The following is a 20262-nucleotide window of genomic DNA, read 5'->3' as shown; positions in this document are numbered from 1 at the left end:
TTTGGTAGGACCTGATGGAGCTTTTACTCCACTAGCGTTGTCTTTGAGAACCCAGAGTTAGCTCTACATCATGATGAGCCACTGGAGAAAAACTTTAATGGACTCATTCATGCTATAAGAAAAATTATTTAGAGAGAATGACACACTGCCAAGGGGTTAGTGACACTATTTTTATATGAAATAGTACATCATTATTTGAAAAATAAAGGATATATATTGGACATGATCAAAAGGAAAATGCTATTAATCTTCTATTGCTTTCCATTCAAGAAATGCAAAAGCAATGAGAGGTATTCTTTTTTGCTCTTACCTCATCAAACAGTTTCTTCTCATTTTCTAATAATTGAAGTTGGACGTCTTGTTGTTGAATCTTAACTTGTTGCTTACAATTATTCTGTTCCATAAGAGCCTCTTTAGCATGTAAATATTGTATGTGCTGTTGTAGTTCATCTACACTTTGATCTAGTTGTTTCCTGTGGGCAGGTTAAAGCAATACGATGATGATAAAGCAACTCTGACCACATAAGTCAATCACATACATAGGCTGCAGGTATCTAGAGTAGACAAATAGGTGATTGAGATGGTCCAAAGTACAATGAACCCCTTTAACGAGAACATTGGATAAATATAAAAACATCATGAATAATATGAACTTTCTTTTATACATGCTTGGGAGATTACTATCTCATATGTTGTCATTTCAGTCATGTCCAATTCCTCATGATCCCTTTTGGGTTTTCTTGGCAAAGATTTGGATTTCCCTTTCCAGTTCATTTAACAAATGAGGAAACTGAGGCAAATAGGGTAAATTACTTGCTCAGGATCACAGAGTAATTGTCTGAGACCAGATTAATCTCAGGTCTTACTAACACCAGCCAGGTCCAGTTCACTTTCCACTGTACCACCTAGTTGCCCACTATTTCATATGTATCACATTTTATAGGCTATGAGCCTAAGATATTGGGGCTACATAATTACAGGTAATTTCAAATATTCTAACAAATGATATAAACATTACTCATATTCTAATAATTGTCCTCAGATGGCTTAGAAAATTCTCTAATCTCAGACTTCCAGCCAAGATGGTAGAAAGAAGACAGACACTGTGCTAGGGTCTCCTGGCTTTTCCTCAGAACTAATATGAATCAACCCTCTTAAAAATTTCAATCGACAAAATCCAGAAAAAGAAACTAGGAGAACATCCCCCAACAAGGGATGTCTCAGGGGAGCATGGGTGAGGCAGAGGCAGAGGCAGAGAGCAGAGAGCCAGCCCAGGGGTGGCAGGGTGAAGCCTGGGGACTAAGCTGTGAACAGCTGTGGTGGCCTTGGCTGTATGAATGATGGATTGGGGAGCTCCAGCAGGGCTGAAGGGAGAGTCCAAGGACAAAGAGTTACAGAGTGCAATTGGACATCAATCAACTCTGCTCAGCTGGTCTGGAGGATCAGGGCCACAGGCCCCATACTTTCAGTAGTCCTCTTCCTAGAACAAACATAGTAACAGCCTCCTCCCACTCCACCCCCAGGCTCAGATGTGGGCAGCAGATCTCTCTTAGTAGAATAAATAGATTAACTATCTAGCCCAGTCCACATCATTCAAGGAAAACCAGTATCCAGGTGCACCCCGCCCCCAGACTAGGGACACTAATCAGGGACACTCCCAGACATTCCAGAGAAAAGCAACTAGCACCCCCCTACTGGCCAGCCCACTCAGAGTTACTAAACCCAGTGAACAAAGCCTATAGGGATCTCAAGACCAAAAATCTGTGAACCAGCCCCTCCCCAAATACAAGATCTTAGGAAAATGAAGAAAAGCCAGTGGAAGGGGGGGTCCATAGAAAACAACCTTGAATGCAAAGATCCTAACTCAGAGCAATCTAGAACTTTTGAGGAGAATATGAATTGGTCTCTGACCCAGAAAGTCTTCTTAGAAGAAATCAGGAAGGAGGTTAAAAATCAATTGGAAAAATTGGGAAAAGAAACTGAAGAGAAAATTAACACCTTGCAACAAGAAAACAAATCCTTGGAAAATACAATTGGACAAATGCAAAAAGAAAATAATTCTCTCAAAACCTCATTTGGGGAAATGGAAAATTCTTTCTTCTCTAAAAAAAATGGAATCTGTAGAAACTAATGACTTCATAAGACAACAAGAATCAGTCAAACAAAACCAAAAAATTGAAAAACAGAAGAAAATGTGAAATACCTCATCTGCAAAACCACTGACTTCAAGAACAGATCCAAGAGAGACAACTTAAGAATCACTGGGCTGCTTGAAAACACTGAGGATGAAAAAAGCCTAGACTTATTATTACAAAATTTAGTGATGGAAAATTGCCTTGATATCATGGAATCAGAGGTCAAAATAGTTATTGAAAGAATACACTGATCATTTCCCAAAATGAAGGGATCCCAAAATGAAAACACAAAGGAATATTGTGGCCAAATTCAGAGCCATCAGATAAAAAAGAAAATCCTGCAAGCAGCCTAAGAGAAACAAATTAGATACCAAGAAGTCATAGTAAGGATTACACAGGATGTGGCAATGTGATATTCTGAAGAGCACAGGAACTTGGAATGCAGCTAAAAATTCACTATCCTACAAAACTGAGCCTTGTCTTCTAGGGTAAAAGATGGGCATTTAACAAAATAGGAAACTTCCACCTTTTTCTGATGAAAAGACCAGAGCTAAATAAAAAATTTGGACCTCAAACAGCAGACTCAAGAGATACATGAAAAGGTTAAAAAATGGATAAAGAAAAAAAACTGCTATCCAGTAAGGTGAAACTGGCTATATCCCTACCTGGGAGAAAGACTCTCATAACTCTTGAAAATTATAACTCTATAAGAAAGAATATACTTAGCAAGAAGTAATGGACACTCATGACTTAACTGTGTCTTTGATAGAATAATTTAAAAACAATATAGCCTTAAAAAGGGGCCAGTAAAGAGAGGGGAGGATGGAGGAAATTGAATGGGGTAAATCACATTACACAAAGAAGTACAAAGGACCTATTGCAATAGAGGGGAAGAAGGGAAGAGGTGATGAGAACTGCCTGAATCTTACTGTCATCAGATTTGGCTCAAACTTAACATACACGCACTCAGTTGAGTTAAGAAACTTATCTTACCCTCAAGTATTAAAAGGGGAAAGGAGGAGGGGGAGGGAGGAGGAAAAGAGGAACTAACAGAAGGAAGGGAAGGAAGAAGGGGCAAAGGGAAAGGGGAAAAAAAGGGGAGGGGGATTGGATATAAGGGGGTAAACACACTGAAGAAAGTAGTATTCAGAAGCAAAATACTGGGGAATATGGATAAAATGAAAATAGAGGAAAAATACAAACAGAGGGAAGATAGCATGGAGGGAGCAGTAAAGAGTACGTAATTATAACTTTGAATGTAAGTGGGATGAATTCTCCCATAAAATGTAAGTGAATACCAGAGAAAATTAAAAACCAGAATCCTACAATATGCTGCTTACAAGAAACTCATTTGAAGCAGATATACATATATATGCAAAATATATTTTGGGAAGTGGGGTGGAGCCATGATGGCAGTGTGAAGGCAGCATTTCCCAAGAACTCCGACCCCCAAAACCCCCAAAACAAATTAAGGATGGCTCTAGCCAAAATTCAGCCAGGCAGAACCCACAGAAAGACTGAGTGATACATTTTCCCAGTCCAAGATAACTTAGAACTTCTGCGGGAAAGGTGTGCTTCACCAGGACTGGGGGTTGGGAAAAAAGTCACAGCTCAGCCTAGCCCAGTGCAGCACAGAGATTACTGGCAACAGCTTGAAGGGGTGGTGAGAGAACTCTGCTGAACCTGGATGAGTGTGGAGTGAGGAGCACAGCCCCAGAATCTGCAGTGAGAATCAAGAGAAAGCACCTGCACCCCCAGAGACAGTAAGGGAAGTATGCAGAGATTTCTCTGCTCTCCCTGGGGTAGGACTCTACTGTTTGCCTATGCTCACATATTGCAATTTGGGCCTCCATACTAAATAACCAAGATGGATCTCTCCTTAAAGCCCCAGGGCAGAGGGCAGTGCTGTGGTCATCTAAATATCAAAGCACAGGCAAGAAAGCATAAGACCTTGGAGGAATAAAAGCCCCAGTGGGGTGTCCCCCCCCAAAAAAACAACCCCAAAGCCTTGAAAGTGCTATAAATTAGTCTTTGGCTGAGGAAATGAGTAAACAACAGAAAAAGAAGAATCTGACCATAGAGAATTACTTTAGTCCCATGAAAGATCAAAACAGATACTCAGATGATGACAAAAATTGAAGCTTCCATATCCAAAACCTCCAAGAGAAATAGAAAATGGGCTCAAGCTATGGATGAACTCAAAAAAGACTTTGAAAAGCAATTAAGGGAGGTGGAGGAAAAATTGGGAGGAGAAATGAGAGTGATGCAGAAAAATCATGAAAACCAAATCAGCAGCTTGGTGAAAGATATACAAAAAAACACCAAAGAAAATAATATGTTGTGCAGCTAGGTGGTGCAGTGGATAAAGCACTGGCCCTGGAGTCATGAGTACTTGGGTTCAAATCCGGTCTCAGACACTAAAATAATTACCTAGCTGTGTGGCCTTGGGCAAGCCACTTAACCCCGTTTGCCTTGCAAAAACCTAAAAGAAAAGAAAATAATATGTTAAAAACCAGTTTAGGCCAAATGGAAAAAGCAAAACAAAAGGCAAATGAGGAGAAGAATGCCTTAAAAAGCAGAATTGGCCAGCTGGAAAAGGAGATAAAAAAAGCTCTCTGAAGAAAATAACTCCTTCAAATCAAAATGGAACTAAAGGAAGCTGATGACTTTGCAACAAATCAGGAAGAAATAAAGCTCTTCCAAAATAAGCCAAAAATTAGAAGAAAATGTGAAATAACTCATTGGAAAAACAACCAACCTTGAAAACAGAACCAGAAGAAATAATTTAAAAATCATTGGACTATCTGAAGGCCATGATCAGGAGAAGAGCCTAGACTTCATTTTTGAAGAAATAATATAGCAAAATTGCCCCTAAGATCCTAGAAGCAGAGGGTAAAATAGAAATCAAGAGAATTCACCAGTCACCCCCTGAAAGGGATCCCAAAAGAAAAACTTCCAGGAATATTATAGCCAAATTCCCAAACTCCCAAATCAAAGAGAAAATTCTAAAGGCTGCCAGAAACAGACAATTCAACTACCGACACTCCATAGTCAAGATTACATAGGATCTGGCAGCATCTACATTAAGGGCTCCTAAGGCTTAGAGTATGATATTCCAGAAGGCAAAAGATCTTGGTTTACAATAGAGAATCAACTACCCAGCAAAACTGAACATCCTCTTTCAGGGGAAAAGATGGACTTTCCATGAAACAGGGGACTTTCAAACTTTCCTACCAAGATTACCAGAGCTGAACAAAAAGTTTGATCTCCAAGTACAGGATGCTGGGGAACCATAGAGGGAGTGGAAGAGAGGGACTAACTATGAGGAAATTGATGATGTTGAACTGTTTGTATTCTTGCATGGGAAGAAGATATTGAAAACTCATATGAACTTTCTCATTTATAGGAGCTGTTAGAAGGAGCATATATAGACAGGACATAGAAAGGAGCGGAATATAATGGTATGATATGATAAAGGGATGGAGTCAATGACTGATGGGGGAAAGTACTGGGAGGAAGGAAAAGGAGATGAAGAAGGAGCTGAGAGATTTCACATAAGAGTCAAGAAAAAGATTTTTTAATGGAGTGGAGGGGGAGAAGGCAATGGGGGGAATGAGTGAGGCTTCATTCTCATCAAAAATGACTCAGGGAGGAAACGACATACACACTTAATAGGGTAAGGAAATCTGTCTTACCCTGGAGAAGGATGGGAGGAAAGGAATGGGATGAGGGAGAACGGGGGAGGGAAGGGGGGATAGGTGATAGAAGAGAGGGAAGATCGAGGGAGAGGGTACTCAGATTCAACACACTTTTGGACAGGGCCAGGATGAAGGGAGAGAGAGAATAGAATAAATGAGAGTGGGGAGAAACAGAGTGGAGGTACAGCTAGTAATAGCAACTGAGGGAAAAATATTGAAGCAACTTCTCTGGTGGACTTATGATAAAGAAAGAAACTCACCCCAGAGACAGAGCCATTGAAATCTGAACACAGACTGAAGTATCTCTCTCTCTCTCTCTCTCTCTCTCTCTCTCTCTCTCTCTCTCCTTGAGGTTTTCCATCTTCTTTGGGGAGGGTATGTTTATTCTTATGTTTACTCTTATAACATTCAATTTACATCAATGTATGGCATGGAAACAATGTAGGGAAAATTGTAGCATTCAGAGCATTGCAAAAATGATGGGTACATATTACTATTGTATATAATTGGAAAACAAATAAAATGCTAAAATTTTAAATATATATATATATATATATATATATATATATATATATATATATATATATATTGCTTCAGCTGAAGTAAAAAAGGCAGGGATAAACATCCTTATCTCAGACAAAGCAGCTGCAAAATTAGATCTCATTAAAAGATATAAGGAAGGAAATTATATCCTCCTAAAAGGTACCATAGACAGTGAAGCAATTCCAATTCTAACTATGTATGCACCAAGTGGTATAGCATCCAAATTCTTAAAGGAGAAGCTGAATGAGTTACAGGAAGACATAGACAGTGAAACTCTACTGGATCTCAACATCCCACTCTCAGATTTAGATATATCTAACCATAAAATAAACAAGAAGGAAGTTAAGTAGGTAAATAGAATATTAGAAAACCTAGACATGATAGAACTTTGGAGAAAATTGAATGGGGATAGAAAGGAATATACTTTTCTTTTTCTGTAGTACATGGAACCTACTCAAAAATTGACCATGTACTAGGGTATAGAAACCTTATAATCAAATGCAGAAAGATAGAAATAGTGAATTCTTCCTTCTCAGATCATAAGGCAATAAAAATCACATGCAATAATGGGCCATGGAAAGACAGACCTAAAACTAATTAGAAACTAAATAACCTAAATAAAAAATATAGAAAGAATTAATGATTTCATTCAAGATAATGACAATAATGAGACAACATACCAAAACTTATGGGATACACTCAAGGCAGTTGTCAGGGGATATATTATATCTTCAAATGCTTAAATGAATAAATTAGAGAAAGGGAAAATCAATTAACTAAACATGCAACTAAAAAAATTAGAGAAAGAACAAATTAAAAAACTGAAATTAAATACCAAATTAAACATTCTAAAGGACAAATTAATGAAATCGAAAGCAAGAAAACTTTTGAACTAATAAATAAAACCAAGAGTTGATTTTGTGAAAAAACCAATAAAATTGATTAAACTCTGGTTAATTTGATTTAAAAAAAAGAAAGAAAACCAAACTGCTAGTATCATAAATGAAAAAAGTGAACTCACCACCAATGAGGAGGAAATTAAAATAATAATTCATAATTATTTTACCAAATCTATGCCAATAAATTTGATAATCTAAGTGAAATGGATGAATATTTACAGAAACATAAGTAGCTCAGGTTAAATGAAGAGGAAATTTAATACCTAAATAACTGTATCTTGGAAAAAGAAATTCAACAAGCCATTATTGAACTCCCTAAGAAAAAATCTCCAGGGTCAGATGGATTCACAAATGAATTCTATCAAACATTTAAAGAACAATTGGTTCCAATTCTATATAAACTCTTTGGAAAAATAGGTGAAGATGGAACTCTGCCTAACTCTTTTTATGACACCAATATGGTGCTGATACCTAAACCAGTAAGAGTGAAAACAGAGAAAGAAAATTACAAACCTATCTCCCTAATGAATATAGATGCAAAAATATTAAATAAAATCTTAGCAAAGTGATTACAGTAAGGCTAACACAGTATGACCAAGCAGGATTTATCTCAAGAATGCAGGGTTGGTTCAATATTAGCAAAACTGTTAGTATAATTAACTATATCAATAACAAACCTATCAGAAATCATATGATTATTTTAAAAGATGCTGAAAAAGCCTTTGACAAAATACAGTACCCATTCCTACTAAATACACTAGAGAATAACACTAGGAATAAATGGATTGTTCCTCAGAATGATTAGCAGTATCTATCTGAAACTATCAACAAGCATTATATGCAATAGGGATAAGCTAGAGGCATTCCCAGTAAGATCAGGATGAAACAAGGATATCCATTATCACCATTACTATTCAATGTTGTTAGAAATGTTAGCTTCAGCAATATGAGAAGAAAAAGAAATTGAAGAAATTAGAATTGAGAAGGAAGAAACAAAACTCACTCTTTTCAGATGACATTATGGAATACCTAGAGAATCCTAAAAAATCATCTATAAAAACTACTAGAAACAATTAGCAACTTTAGCAAACTCACAGAAGATAAAATAAACCCTCATAAATACTCAGCGTTTCTATATATTACTAGCAAGATAGTAAGAGCTAGAAAGAGAAATACCATTTAAAGTAACTTCAGACAATATAAAATACTTGGGAGTCTACATCAAGGCAGATTCAGAACTCTATGAAAACAACTATAAAACACTTCTCACACAAATAAAATTAGATTTAAATAATGGGCAAATATCAACTGCTCATGGATAGGCCAAGTTAATATAATAATAATGACAATTCTACCTACATTAAACTACTTATTTAGTGCCTTATCAATCAAACTTCTAAAAAATTACTTTAATGAGCTAAAAAAAACTTTAAATAAATTCATATGCAGAAACAAAAAGTCAAGAATATCCAGGGATTTAAAAAAAAGTACAAAAGAAGGTTGCTTATCCTTACCAGATCTAAAATTATATTATAAAGCATCAGTACTGGTACTTACTAAGAAAAAGAGTAGTGGATCAGTGGAATAGACTAGGTGAAAAAAAGATAGCAGGAAATGATTATAGTAATCTGCTGGTTAATAAACACAGAGTCAAGCTTCTGGGATAAGAACTCTCTCTTTGATAAAAACTGTTGGGAAAATTGGTAGTTAGTATGGCAGAGACTTAGATTAGACCAACACCTCATACCCTATACCAAGACAGGATCAAAATGGGTACAAGATTTAGTCATAAAAGACAATATTATAAGCAAACTAGGAGATCAAGGAATACCAAGATACCACCTCAGACCTCTCAGATTGGCCAATATGACCAGAAAGGACAATGATCAATGTTGGAAGGGATGTGGGAAATCTGGGATATTAATGCATTGTTGTTGGAGCTGTGAACTCATCCAACCTTTCTGGACAGTAATTTGGAATTATGCCCAAAGGGCATAAAATGGGCATACCCTTTGATCCAGCAATACCACCAGTAGGTCTATACCCTGAAGAGATCATGAAAAAGGGTAAAAACATCACTTGTACAAAAATATTCATAGCAACTCGGTTTATGGTGGCAAAGAATTAGAAGATGAGTGAATGTCTATCAATAGGGGACTAGCTGAACAAATTGTGGTATATGTATGTTATGGAATACTATTGTTCTATTAGAAACCAGGAGGGTCAGGAATTCAGAGATTCTGAACGAGATGAGCAGAACCAGAACAACATTGTACACCATAACAGCAACATGGCGTTGATGATCAACCTTAATGGACTTGCTCAGGTCATCAGCAATAATCAGGGACAATTTTAGGGTATTGGTAATGGAGAATACCATTTGTATCCAAAGAAAGAATTTTGGACTTTAAACAAAGACCAAAGACCTTTAATTTTTTAAAAAAAGTTATCTGATGTATTTTCTAAGTTTGCTATCTCTTATATATTTTATTTTTTCCTTAAGGATATGATTTTTCTCTCAACACATTCAATTTTGATCAATGTATAGGATGGAAACAATGTAAAGACTATCAGACTACCTTCTGTGGGGGTGGGGAGAGGGAAGCAAGATTGGAGGAAGAATTTAAAATTTAAAAAAAAGTGGAAAAAAGAAAAATCCTCTAATCTCTCAATAGATAATGCCATCCTACCACCCATAATTCTTCCCATACACATGCTTGTTAGAGATAACATTTATTTCTAATCTTCATATCATGAACCCCCACCAGAGAGCTGACCCCCCACCTCCTCTAACTTCTCATACTGTTTCATTTCATACTCCCATACAATCCCATCTTGTAGATATTTTTTTGTTTATCTATGCTTCCCCTCATTTCCCACCAAGCAGGATCATGTCATCATTTCTAACCACTTCTATCCCCCTCCACAACTTTTGGGAGTTGCACAAGAACACAAACACACCTTCCATTGTATGACTCTGGTTGTTCTTCCTGATCCTAGCACATGAGTTGGGGATTCCTAATGACCTGTGACAGTAGAGGAAGAGGCTTAGCCTAGGGGAAGGAGGATTCTCTTCTAGAGATTTTGACTGCAACAGGAATAGAGAATGTGTTCTAAGCATCCAAAGTTCCTAGATGAACCCATTTACCCATAAGTTACAAAAAAACTTAATTGTTATTGCTGTAGTTCAGTTACATTTAGATTAAGTATGCCTCTGTGAGAGTATTTATAAGCAAACCCTGCTTTACAATATTGTTTCTAAGTAAAAGAGAGTAGTCCAAGTTTCAGACAACTGAGTTATAATTGAGTCCAGTTAGAAAGTTGGAGATGATTCTTCTAATATTATGCTAACAATGCCAGACAGCTACTTCCCAGAAAGTAGTCTCTCCTTCCTATAGAAAATGATAATTATTGTTCCTATTACCTCTTCTGTTGTTCTTCCTGATGCTGCATTTTTAGTTTGGTTTCATTTTCTTTTGCTTCTTTTAGTGTTTCTTCAAGTTGTTTTTTATCTAAAATGCAAGCTTCTGTACAATTCACATTTGCAGCTTCTAATTTCTTCTGGAGTTCCATGACCTTGAGCAGAAAATCATGAGAAAAAAACACACAGAAGACTGCAGACCACTTTTAAATCACACAAATCTTGGACAAACAACAATGTTGTGCACTCTGGTTGATATCAAGCACAGCTTGAAATCCATAAGTAAGTTTAGAATTCTCTACACTCTGCACTGATGAGAAAGCATCTGGGGAATGGGGGGGACAACTAGTGATATGTTAATGTAAAGGGGTGATTTCAGAAAAACCTGGGAAGTCTGATGGAAAATGAAGTAAGAAGGATCAGGAGAACATTGCACATAGTAACATCAATATTGTAATGAGGACCAATTTAAAGATTTAACTACTCTGATCAATAGAATGATCCATAATGATTGCAAACGACTTGTGATGAAAAATGCTACCACCTCCAGAAAGGAAACTGATAAAACTCTGCAGACAGAAATAAATTTCTTTTCACTCTATTTTTTTTCTTGCTTTTTATTTTTCATAGTATGTATAATATGGAAATGTTTTGCATATGAATCATGGGTATAACATTTCTTGCTTCTTAATAAGTGGAAGGAGGGAGAGAATTGGAAACTAAAAATAAAATATTTTTTAAAAAACCTTCAAAAAGTTCCTATTATAACCTATTCTGAGAGAGAGAGAGAGAGAGATAGAATGAGAGAGAAATGTTTAACAAAAATAAAAGTATAATATAACATTTAAAAAAAAACAAAACATTTGTTATTGTTTCATATCAGGTTCCTGCAACTCCAGTTTTGAATGGCAGGAGTGTTTTGAAGACTATGTTTACAATGTTACAATGGCTAAACAACCATGCATTCAAACACTACAGAGGGAGCAACTACAACAGGCTTACCAACTTTGTTCAAATGCCAAATGTACGCTTGCATAAAAAACTCTTTTATGGAGAACTCACTCAGAGAAAGTGCTCACAGGGAGTCAGAAAATAAGTGTTACAGGGACACAAGATCTCAAGAACTTTTTTTAATGTTTTTTTTAAATTTTTTATATTATAATAATTTTGTCATAACACGCCCCCCCCCCCAAGAAGATGAGAAACCTCAAGAATAGTGTGTGTGTGAGAGAGAAAAAACATTTATGTCAGATTCCAATGGCTCTGTCTCTGGGGTGAGTTGCTTTCATTATCATAAGTCCACCAGAGAAGTTGCTTCAATTATTTTCCTTCAGTTGCTATTACTAGCTGTATTTCCCTCCACTCTACTCCTCCCCAATCTCATTTATTCTATTCTCTCTCTCCTTTCATCCTGTCCCTGTCCAAAAGTGTGTTGTATCTGAGTACCCTCTCCCACAATCTTATTTCCCCCCTTCCCACCCTCCATTCCCCCTTATCCCATCCTTTTCATTTTTCTCTAGGGTAAGATAGATTTCTATACCTTATTAAGTGTGTATGTTATTTCCTCTCTGAGTCATTTCTGATGAGAATGAAGGCTCACTCATTCCCCACCTTGCCTTCCCCCCATTCTACTCCATTGAAAAAGCTTTATGTGAAATATCTTAGCTCTTTCTTCCTGTCCTTTCTCTTTACTTTATCACCCATTGACTCCATCTTTTTACTACATTATACCATTATATTCCATTCCTTCCTATGTCCTGTCTATATATGCTCCTTCTAAGAGATCTTACAAATGAGAAAGTTCATATGAGTTATCAATATCTTCTTCCCATGCAGGAATACAAACAGTTCAGCATCATCAAGTTCCTCAAAGTTAGTCCCTCTCTTCCACTCCCTCTACAATTCACCAGCATCCTGTACTTGGAGATCAAACTTTTTGTTCAGCTCTGGTCATCTTGATAGGAAAGTTTGAAAGTTACCTATTTCATTAAAAGTCCATCTTTTCCCCTGAAAGAGAATGTTCAGTTTTTCTGGGTAGTTGATTTTTGGTAGTAAACCAAGATCTCTTGCCTTCCAGGATATCATGTTCCAATCTCTACAAAGCCTTACTGTAGATGCTACCATATCCTGTGTAATCCTGACTATGGAGCCCTGGTAGTTGAATTGTTTCTGGTAGCTTTTATTATTTTTCTCTTTGACTTGGGAGTTTTAGAATTTGGTTATAATATTCCTGGAAGTTTTTCTTTTGGGATCTGTTTCAAGAGGTAACCAGTAAATTCTGTCAATTTTTATTTTACCCTCTGCTTCTAAGATCTTAGGGCAATTTTGCTGTATTATTTCTTGAAAAATGAAGTCTAGGCTCTTTTCCTGGTCCTGACTTTCAGGTAGCCCAATAATTTTTAAATTATTTCCTCTGGATCTGTTTTTGAGGTTGGTTGTTTTTTCAATGAGATATTTCACATTTCTATTTTTTGGAAGAGTTTTATTTCCTCCTGATTTCTTGCAAAGTCATCAACTTCCTTTAGTTCCATTCTGAATTTGAAGGAGTTATTTTCTTCAGAGAGCTTTTTTATCTCCTTTTCCAGCTGGCCAATTCTGCTTTTTAAGATTTTTCTTCATCTCATTTGCCTTCAGTTTTGCTTTTTCCATTTGGCCTAAACTGGTTTTTAACATATTATTATTATTATTTTTTGCTTGTAATAATTTTTTAAATTTCTTTTTTATTCTCATTTTGTACAAATGTTTTTTACATTAAGAAAATATTCTTGTTTACAAGTAAACAAAAAAAAGTAAAGGGGAGAGAAAAAAATTAAAATTAAAAAAAAATAATAGTAATAATTGTAGGTATGGCCAGGTGGTGCAATGGACGAAGCACCAGCCCTGGAGCCACGTGCACCCAAGTCCATATCCAGCCTCGTAAATCCAACAATCACCTGGCCGTGTGACATTCAAGCCACCCGATCCCCACTGCCCTGCAAAAACCAAAAAATAAAGGAAAAAAAAAGACCCAAAATAAAATAAAATAGTAATAATAGTAGGGGTGGCTGGGTGGCAGACAGAGCATTGTCCCTTGAGCCAGGAGCACCCGGGTCCAAATCTGGCCTCAGAAACCCAATGATCACCCTGCTATGAGGCTCCAGGCAGGCCATCCAGCCCCACTTGCCCTGCACCCTGCCCCAAATAATAATAACAAAAAATGTGCTTCAGTCTTTGTTCCAACATCAACAACTCTGTCATGGGTGGATCTCATTCTTTATGATAAGTCCATCACAAAAGTTACTTCCATATTTTTCCACAGTTGCCATTGCTGATCGCAACTCCCTCCTTTCTTATTTCTCCACTACCATGTATGATATTTTCTCTCTCCTTTCACTCTGACTCTGCTGTAGGGTAGTTGACTGGCTCAGCAGACAGATCCCTGGTCCTGGGGCCAAGAAGCCCTGAGCCCCCATACCACCCCTTAGGCCCAGAATCCACCTGGCTCTATGCTCCTGGGCAGGCCTTCCAATCCCAGCCCCTTGCAAGAAGTAAAAAAGAAAATGTGTTATATCTGACCACTCTTCCCCCATGGTCCATCCTCTCCTCCTTTATTCACATCGCCACCCCTTCCCCCTGCTCCCCCCTCCTTCTTACTCCAGCTGTCTATACCCCATTGAGTATATATGCTGTTTCCTCTCCTAGATACCTCTGATGAGAGCAAAGGTTCCCTCATTCCCCCTTGCCTCCCCCCTTCCATATCATTGCAATAGCTCATTGTAATAAAAAAAATCTTATGTGAAATATCTTGGACTATTCCCCCTCTCCTTTTTCTTTCTCCCATTACATTTCCCTTTTTTTCTATTGACTCCATTTTTACACCATATTTTATCTTCAAATTCAGCTTTCTCCTGTGCTTCAACTATAAAAGATCTCTCTACCTGCTCTATTAACTGAGAAGGTTCATATGAATATTATCAGTATCATTTTTCTATACATGAAGTTCATCCTCATTAAGTCCCTCATATTTCCCCCCTCTCCTCAAATCTCCATGCTTCACCTGAGTCCTGTATCTGAAGATCAAACCTTCTGTTCAGCTCTGGCCATTCCAAAAGGAACATTTGAAATTCCCCTGGTTCATTGAAAGTCCATCTTTTTCCCTGGAAGAGGACATTCAGCCTTGCTGGGTAGTTCATTCTTGGCTGCATTCTAAGCTCTTTTGCCTTCTGGTATATTGTATTCCAAGCCCTACAAGCTTCCAATGTAGTTGCTGCTAAGTCCTGTGTGATCCTGACTGCAGCTCCACGATATTTGAACTGTGTCCTTCCGGCTGCTTGTAATATTTCCTCTTTGACTTGGGAGTTCTGGAATTTGGCTATAATATTCCTAGGGGTTGGTTTTTGGGGATCTCTTTCTCTGGGGGATTGGTGGATTCTCTCCATTTCTATTTTGCCCTCTGCTTCTAGAATATCAGGGCAATTTTCCTGTAGTAATTCTTTGAAAATGATGTCAAGGCTCTTTTCCTGATCATGACTTTCAGGTATTCCAATAATTTTTAAATTATCTTTCCTAAGTCTTGTTTTCCATATCAGTTGCTTTTTTCAATGAGATATTTCACATTTTCTTCTAATTTTTCATTTTTTTTTGTTCTGAAGTATTGATTCCTGATTTCTGGTAAATTCATCAATCTCCCTGAATTCTATTCTTTGTCTGAAGGATTTGTTCCCCTCAGAGAGTTTTCTTATCTCTTTTTCCATCTGGCCAATTTTGCTTTTTAAAGCATTCTTCTCCTCAATAACTTTTTGAACTGTTTTATCCATTTGACCTAAGCTGGTTTTTAGCATGCTATTTTCTTCAGCATTTTTTTGGATTTCCTTGACTAAGCTGCTGACTTCATTTTCATGTTTTTCCTGCATCTCTCTCCTTTCTTTTCCCAGTTTTTCTTCCAACTCCCTCATTTGATTTTCAAAGTCCTTTTTGAGCTCTGTCATAGCCTGAGCCCAATTTCTGTTTTTCTTGGAGTCTTTGCAAAATATTTCTCAATAGTCTTCCTTTTGTTTCTCTGCTTGCTCATTTTTCCCAGCCTGGGCCTGGTTTGGGGGTGCTTCCTGAGCTTTTGGGACACTCCCACAAGGGTCTCAGTGTGTGAGGCTCTGTCCTCCCTCCTGGTCTGTGAATGACCATAAGTGCCCCCCTCTGCCACGGGGCTGAGGTGGGGGGGGCCCTGATGTTCTATGGGGGGGCCTAGACTGCGATCAGGATCTGAATGTGGTCAGAGCCCCAGAGTCCTGTTCCACGGGCAGAGGACCAAGCTCGCAGTTTCTCTTCACTCCCCTCCCTCAGCTAAATGGGCTCATGCCCTGGAGGCTCCTGCTTACTGGCCCGCCTGCTTCTGTTTCTGGGTCTGGGCTGCAGAAAGACCAAGCTGCAAACTGTGTACCCTGAGGGCTGGGCTCCACGTGCTCGCCCTGTCAGTTCCCTTCCCCTGCTGTTCCCCCACTTTGTGCCCGGTGCTCCTAGGGGTACAGCTCAGGAGACTCCCCTGCTGCTGCGAGCTGAGACTCCCAGCGCCCTGGGGCTGCCTCCAGGAGGCTGAAGTTCTTTGGCTCTGGCGGGCTGCTCCTCTGGCAGGCCACCCCTCCGATCCAGGGAGCAGAGCCTTTTTGCTCTTTTCCAGGTTACCTTGAGTAGGAGAACTGCCTCACTGGGTCCCTTTGTGGGTTCTGTCTCTTGAAAGTTTAGTTAGAGTCCTTAGCTGATGAGTTTTATCAGAGAGCTCCTAAGACTTGATCCCTTCTTGTCGCCATCTTGGCTCTGCCTCTAACATATTATTTTCTTCAGTATTTTTTGGTATATCTTTCACCAAACTGCTGGTTTGGTTTTCATGATTTTTCTGCATCACTCTCATTTCTTCTTCCAATTTTTTCCTCCACCTCCCTTGTTTTTCAAAGACTTTTTTGAGCTCACCCATAGTCTGAGCTCATTTTCTATTTCTCTTGGAGGTTTTGGATATGGAAGCTTTGACTTTTTCTTCATCTGAGTATGTGTTTTGATCTTCCATGGGACCAAAGTAATTTTCTATGATCAGATTCTTTTTTCCTGTTGTTTACTCATTTCCTCAGCCCAAGGATAATTTATAGCCTTTCCAAGGCTTTGGGGGTATTTTGGGGGGGACATTCCACTGGAACCTTTATTCCTCCAAGGTCTTATGCTCTCTTGCCTGTGCTTTGATATACACATGACCATAGGCACTCCCCTCTGCTCTGGAGCTGTGAGGAGGATCCCTACTATCTTAGTATGGAAGGTTAAACTGCAACCTGGATCTGAGTGTGGGCAAACAGCAGAGTCCTGCTGGGCTGTGCTCTGGAGGTGCAGGCTGGTTTCCCTGGATTCTTGCTGCAGGTCCTGTGGCTGGCGCTCCTCACTCCACACTCATTCTGGTGTAGCAGAGTTCTCTCACTGCCCCTTCAAGCTGTTCCTGGTGATCCCTGGCTGGGCTTGGGCTGGGCTGTGCAATGGCCAGGGCTTTTTTCCAACTCCTGGTCCTAGTGCAACATACCTTTCCTGCAGAACTTCTAAGTTATCTTGGACTGGGAAAATGTATCACTCTTTCTGTAGGTTCTGCCCCTCTAAATTTTGGCTAGAGTCAATTTAATGGCTTTTGGGATTTTGGGGGGAAGGAGTTTCTGGGAAATGCTCCCTTCACACCACCATCTTGGCTCATGAGATCTCAAAAACTTTGGAATTGATTGTGCAGCATGGAAGACACTGGCACAGAACTTTCCAGCATGGCATACTCTTATCAGTGAGGGGCTGCACTCCATGAGTAAGGCAGAAATGAATCAGCTCAAAGGAAATGTGAGATATTTAAGTTTAGAGTACCCACCTCAGGTTCATATGGGCTATTTGGGCCCAACTTGTGGTAGAGAATTCTGAGTTCATATTTATCTGATCAGCCACAGCTGGAGACTGTAACTTGTTTCTAACTTAGTGATGCCATTTTGGTCTTCTTTGATAATAAAGGACAAGAACCAATCAAACAACCAACAATGGCTATGAAATATTTTATATTAATTTTGCTTTAAAACCAGTATTTGATGAACATATACAATTCCAGATATATTATTGGTAAGAAAGATAATATTAATATTAATATTGATGAATATAACATTTTGAGGTTTGCAAAGCAAATTTTCTATTTTTCATTTCCTTCTCATAAAAGTCCATTTTTATCCACATTATACTTTTGTGGAAACTGTGACTGAAAGAGGATGATTATTTTCCCAGGAATACATAGTTACTAAATATGTGAGGTGGGATTTGAATCAGTCTTCTGCCTCTGTGTCTGATACTATATCCAATATACTATCGAGTTAGCTTAAATACTGCTGGAAACAATATTGCTGTTTCTTTTTCTCCGTGTATGTGTGTGTGTGTGTGTGTGTGTGTGTGTGTGTGTGTGTGTGTATTTTCTTTAAAATTGTAATTTTGCTAAACTATATATATAAAAACAATTCTAACATTATTTTTTTCAGTTTGAGTTCCAAATTTTCTTTCTCTCTCTACTCCTCACATTGAGAAAGCAGGCAATTTGACATAGATTATACATGTATGATGATGAAAAGTTTATTTCCATGTAAATCATGCTGTGAAAGAAAACAGAGACAAAAAAATCCTAAGAAAAAAGAAAGTAAAGAAAAGTATCTGCATTCAGACACCATCAGTTCTATCTCTGGAGATGTATAGCACCTTTCATCATAAGTCCTTTAGAATTCATTAAGATCATTGTCTTGCTGAGAATAGTTAATTTATTCACAATAGATCATCTTACAATATGGTTGTTCCTGTGAACAAAATTCTCCTGGTTCTACTCATTTCACTTTATATCAGTTTGTATTGCTTTTCATATTTTTTCTTTTTTTTTCAATTACAGGTAAAGATGGTTTTCAACATTTATCCTTTTGCAGCTTTTTGAGTTCCATATTTTTCTATCACCTTCCTTTCCATGGCAGTGAATATACATGTACAATTGCATTTAATAATTTTCATATTAGGCATATGTAAAAGAAGAATTAGAAATAAGGGGGGGGAAGAAATGACATCAAAACCTTTTTATTTCCCTCCATCCTATCTTCTTCCTATTTGTACTTTTCTTTCTCCTTTCCCATTACCCCTCCATCAACAACATTGTTTTGCTTCTGATTGCTGCCTGCCTCACACTGTCCTTTCTTCTTTTCCCTCCTACTTTCTTGTAAGGTAGAACAAATTTCTAAATTCAGTTGGGAATTTATATCATTCCTTTGAGACAAATCTATTGAAAGTAAGATTTATTCAGTGTTTACACTCTCCTTTCTTTCCCCTACTATAATAGCTTCTTTGTGCCTTTTCATGTGGTGTTAATTACCCTCTAATGCCTCCATCTTCTTTTTCCTGTGTAATCCTTTTTTTCCATTTTGTTTTATACTGAAGTATATTCCTTTCAGCTATTCTGATAGAAGTACAATTCTCAAGAGCCATATATGCACTATTACCATCCATCATGATCAATTTGTACCCACACACTCCTCTAGTTCTCCCAAGGGAAACAAAACCCTCATTGGCTAAAGTAAATCATTATATCATGATCAATTTATACCTTTCCTTTCAATTGTCCTGAGAGAAATACAATTCTTAAAAGTTACTGGTATTGTCTTCCTATTTAGTCTTACTAACATTTTTTTCTTTCCATTTATCTTTTGATGCATCTCTTGAGTCTTGTTTATAAAGATCAAATTTTCTGTTCAGTTCTGATCTTTTTATCAGATAAGTTTGAAATTTTTCTATTTCATTGAAGGTCTACCTTTTCCCCTGAAAGTATATGTTGAATTTTGCAGGGGAGTTGATTCTTGGTGGTAAACTAAGTTCTGTTACTCTTTGGAATATCATATTCCAGGGTCTCTGATGTTTTAATGTTAAAGTTGTCAAGTTCTGTATAATCCTAACAACCTGAAATTTAAATTGTCTTTTTTGTTTTTTGACAATTTTCAGTATTCACTCCTTTAACTGAGAACTCTGAAATTTGGCTACAAAATTTCTTAAAGTTTTCACTTTGGAATCTCTTTCTGGGGGGGCGGTGATCAATGGATTCTTTCAAGGACTGTTTTATCTTTTTGTTCTAGGACAGGGCTGTCCAAAATACAGCCCAACAGCTGTATTGCATGTGATCTGCAGTCCAATTTTATGCAGACTGCCTGTTGGTTTTAATTTTCATGAGTGAAAAATAAAATAATAATTTGTCTGGAATGTGTATTTAGATTTTTAAATTCCATCACTAATCTAGTTGATGCTAATTTTCTTTGGTGTTTTTAAGCAGTATTATGAATGGAACATATTGCACAGAATTTTCAAATGATGCAGACTACTCAGTATGCACCTACCTTTATACTGTTGTGTTGTTGCTTTGTTGTTGTATTTGCTTTCATGCTTTCACCTGTCATATTTATGCACATTCCCCCACTTTCTAAGAAGTTAAAAGTTAACATGACTTTTTGTAGCACTTGCTAAACCTAACTAAGGTAAGACTACAAATTAACTACTATATCAGTATATTG

The 20262-nt window shown here is 37.6% G+C and overlaps 1 protein-coding gene across 12 annotated transcripts in view; it reads right to left on the bottom strand.

The window, feature by feature from the left end:
* Nucleotides 1-20262, bottom strand: part of LOC141508835 (peptidyl-prolyl cis-trans isomerase H) — a 215584-nt gene that overhangs the window by 90123 nt on the left and 105199 nt on the right. For 11 of the 12 annotated variants that reach the window (XR_012474522.1, XM_074217810.1, XM_074217799.1 and 8 more), the window contains 2 exons: nucleotides 10700-10851; nucleotides 311-473 (listed from right to left, as the gene is read on the bottom strand). Coding sequence is in view for 11 of the 12 variants with exons in the window: in XM_074217810.1 (XP_074073911.1) it covers nucleotides 311-473; nucleotides 10700-10851 (315 nt within the window). In the remaining variant the exon portion in view is untranslated. The remainder of the gene's footprint in view (nucleotides 1-310; nucleotides 474-10699; nucleotides 10852-20262) is intronic. The other variant, XM_074217798.1, reaches the window with a different exon arrangement.

The sequence above is a fragment of the Macrotis lagotis genome, chromosome 1 (assembly GCF_037893015.1).
Source record: "Macrotis lagotis isolate mMagLag1 chromosome 1, bilby.v1.9.chrom.fasta, whole genome shotgun sequence".
NCBI classification, from domain to species: domain Eukaryota; kingdom Metazoa; phylum Chordata; class Mammalia; order Peramelemorphia; family Peramelidae; genus Macrotis; species Macrotis lagotis.
The sequence above is the reverse complement of the archived record's forward strand: the minus strand, read 5'-3'. Positions and strand labels throughout refer to the sequence as shown.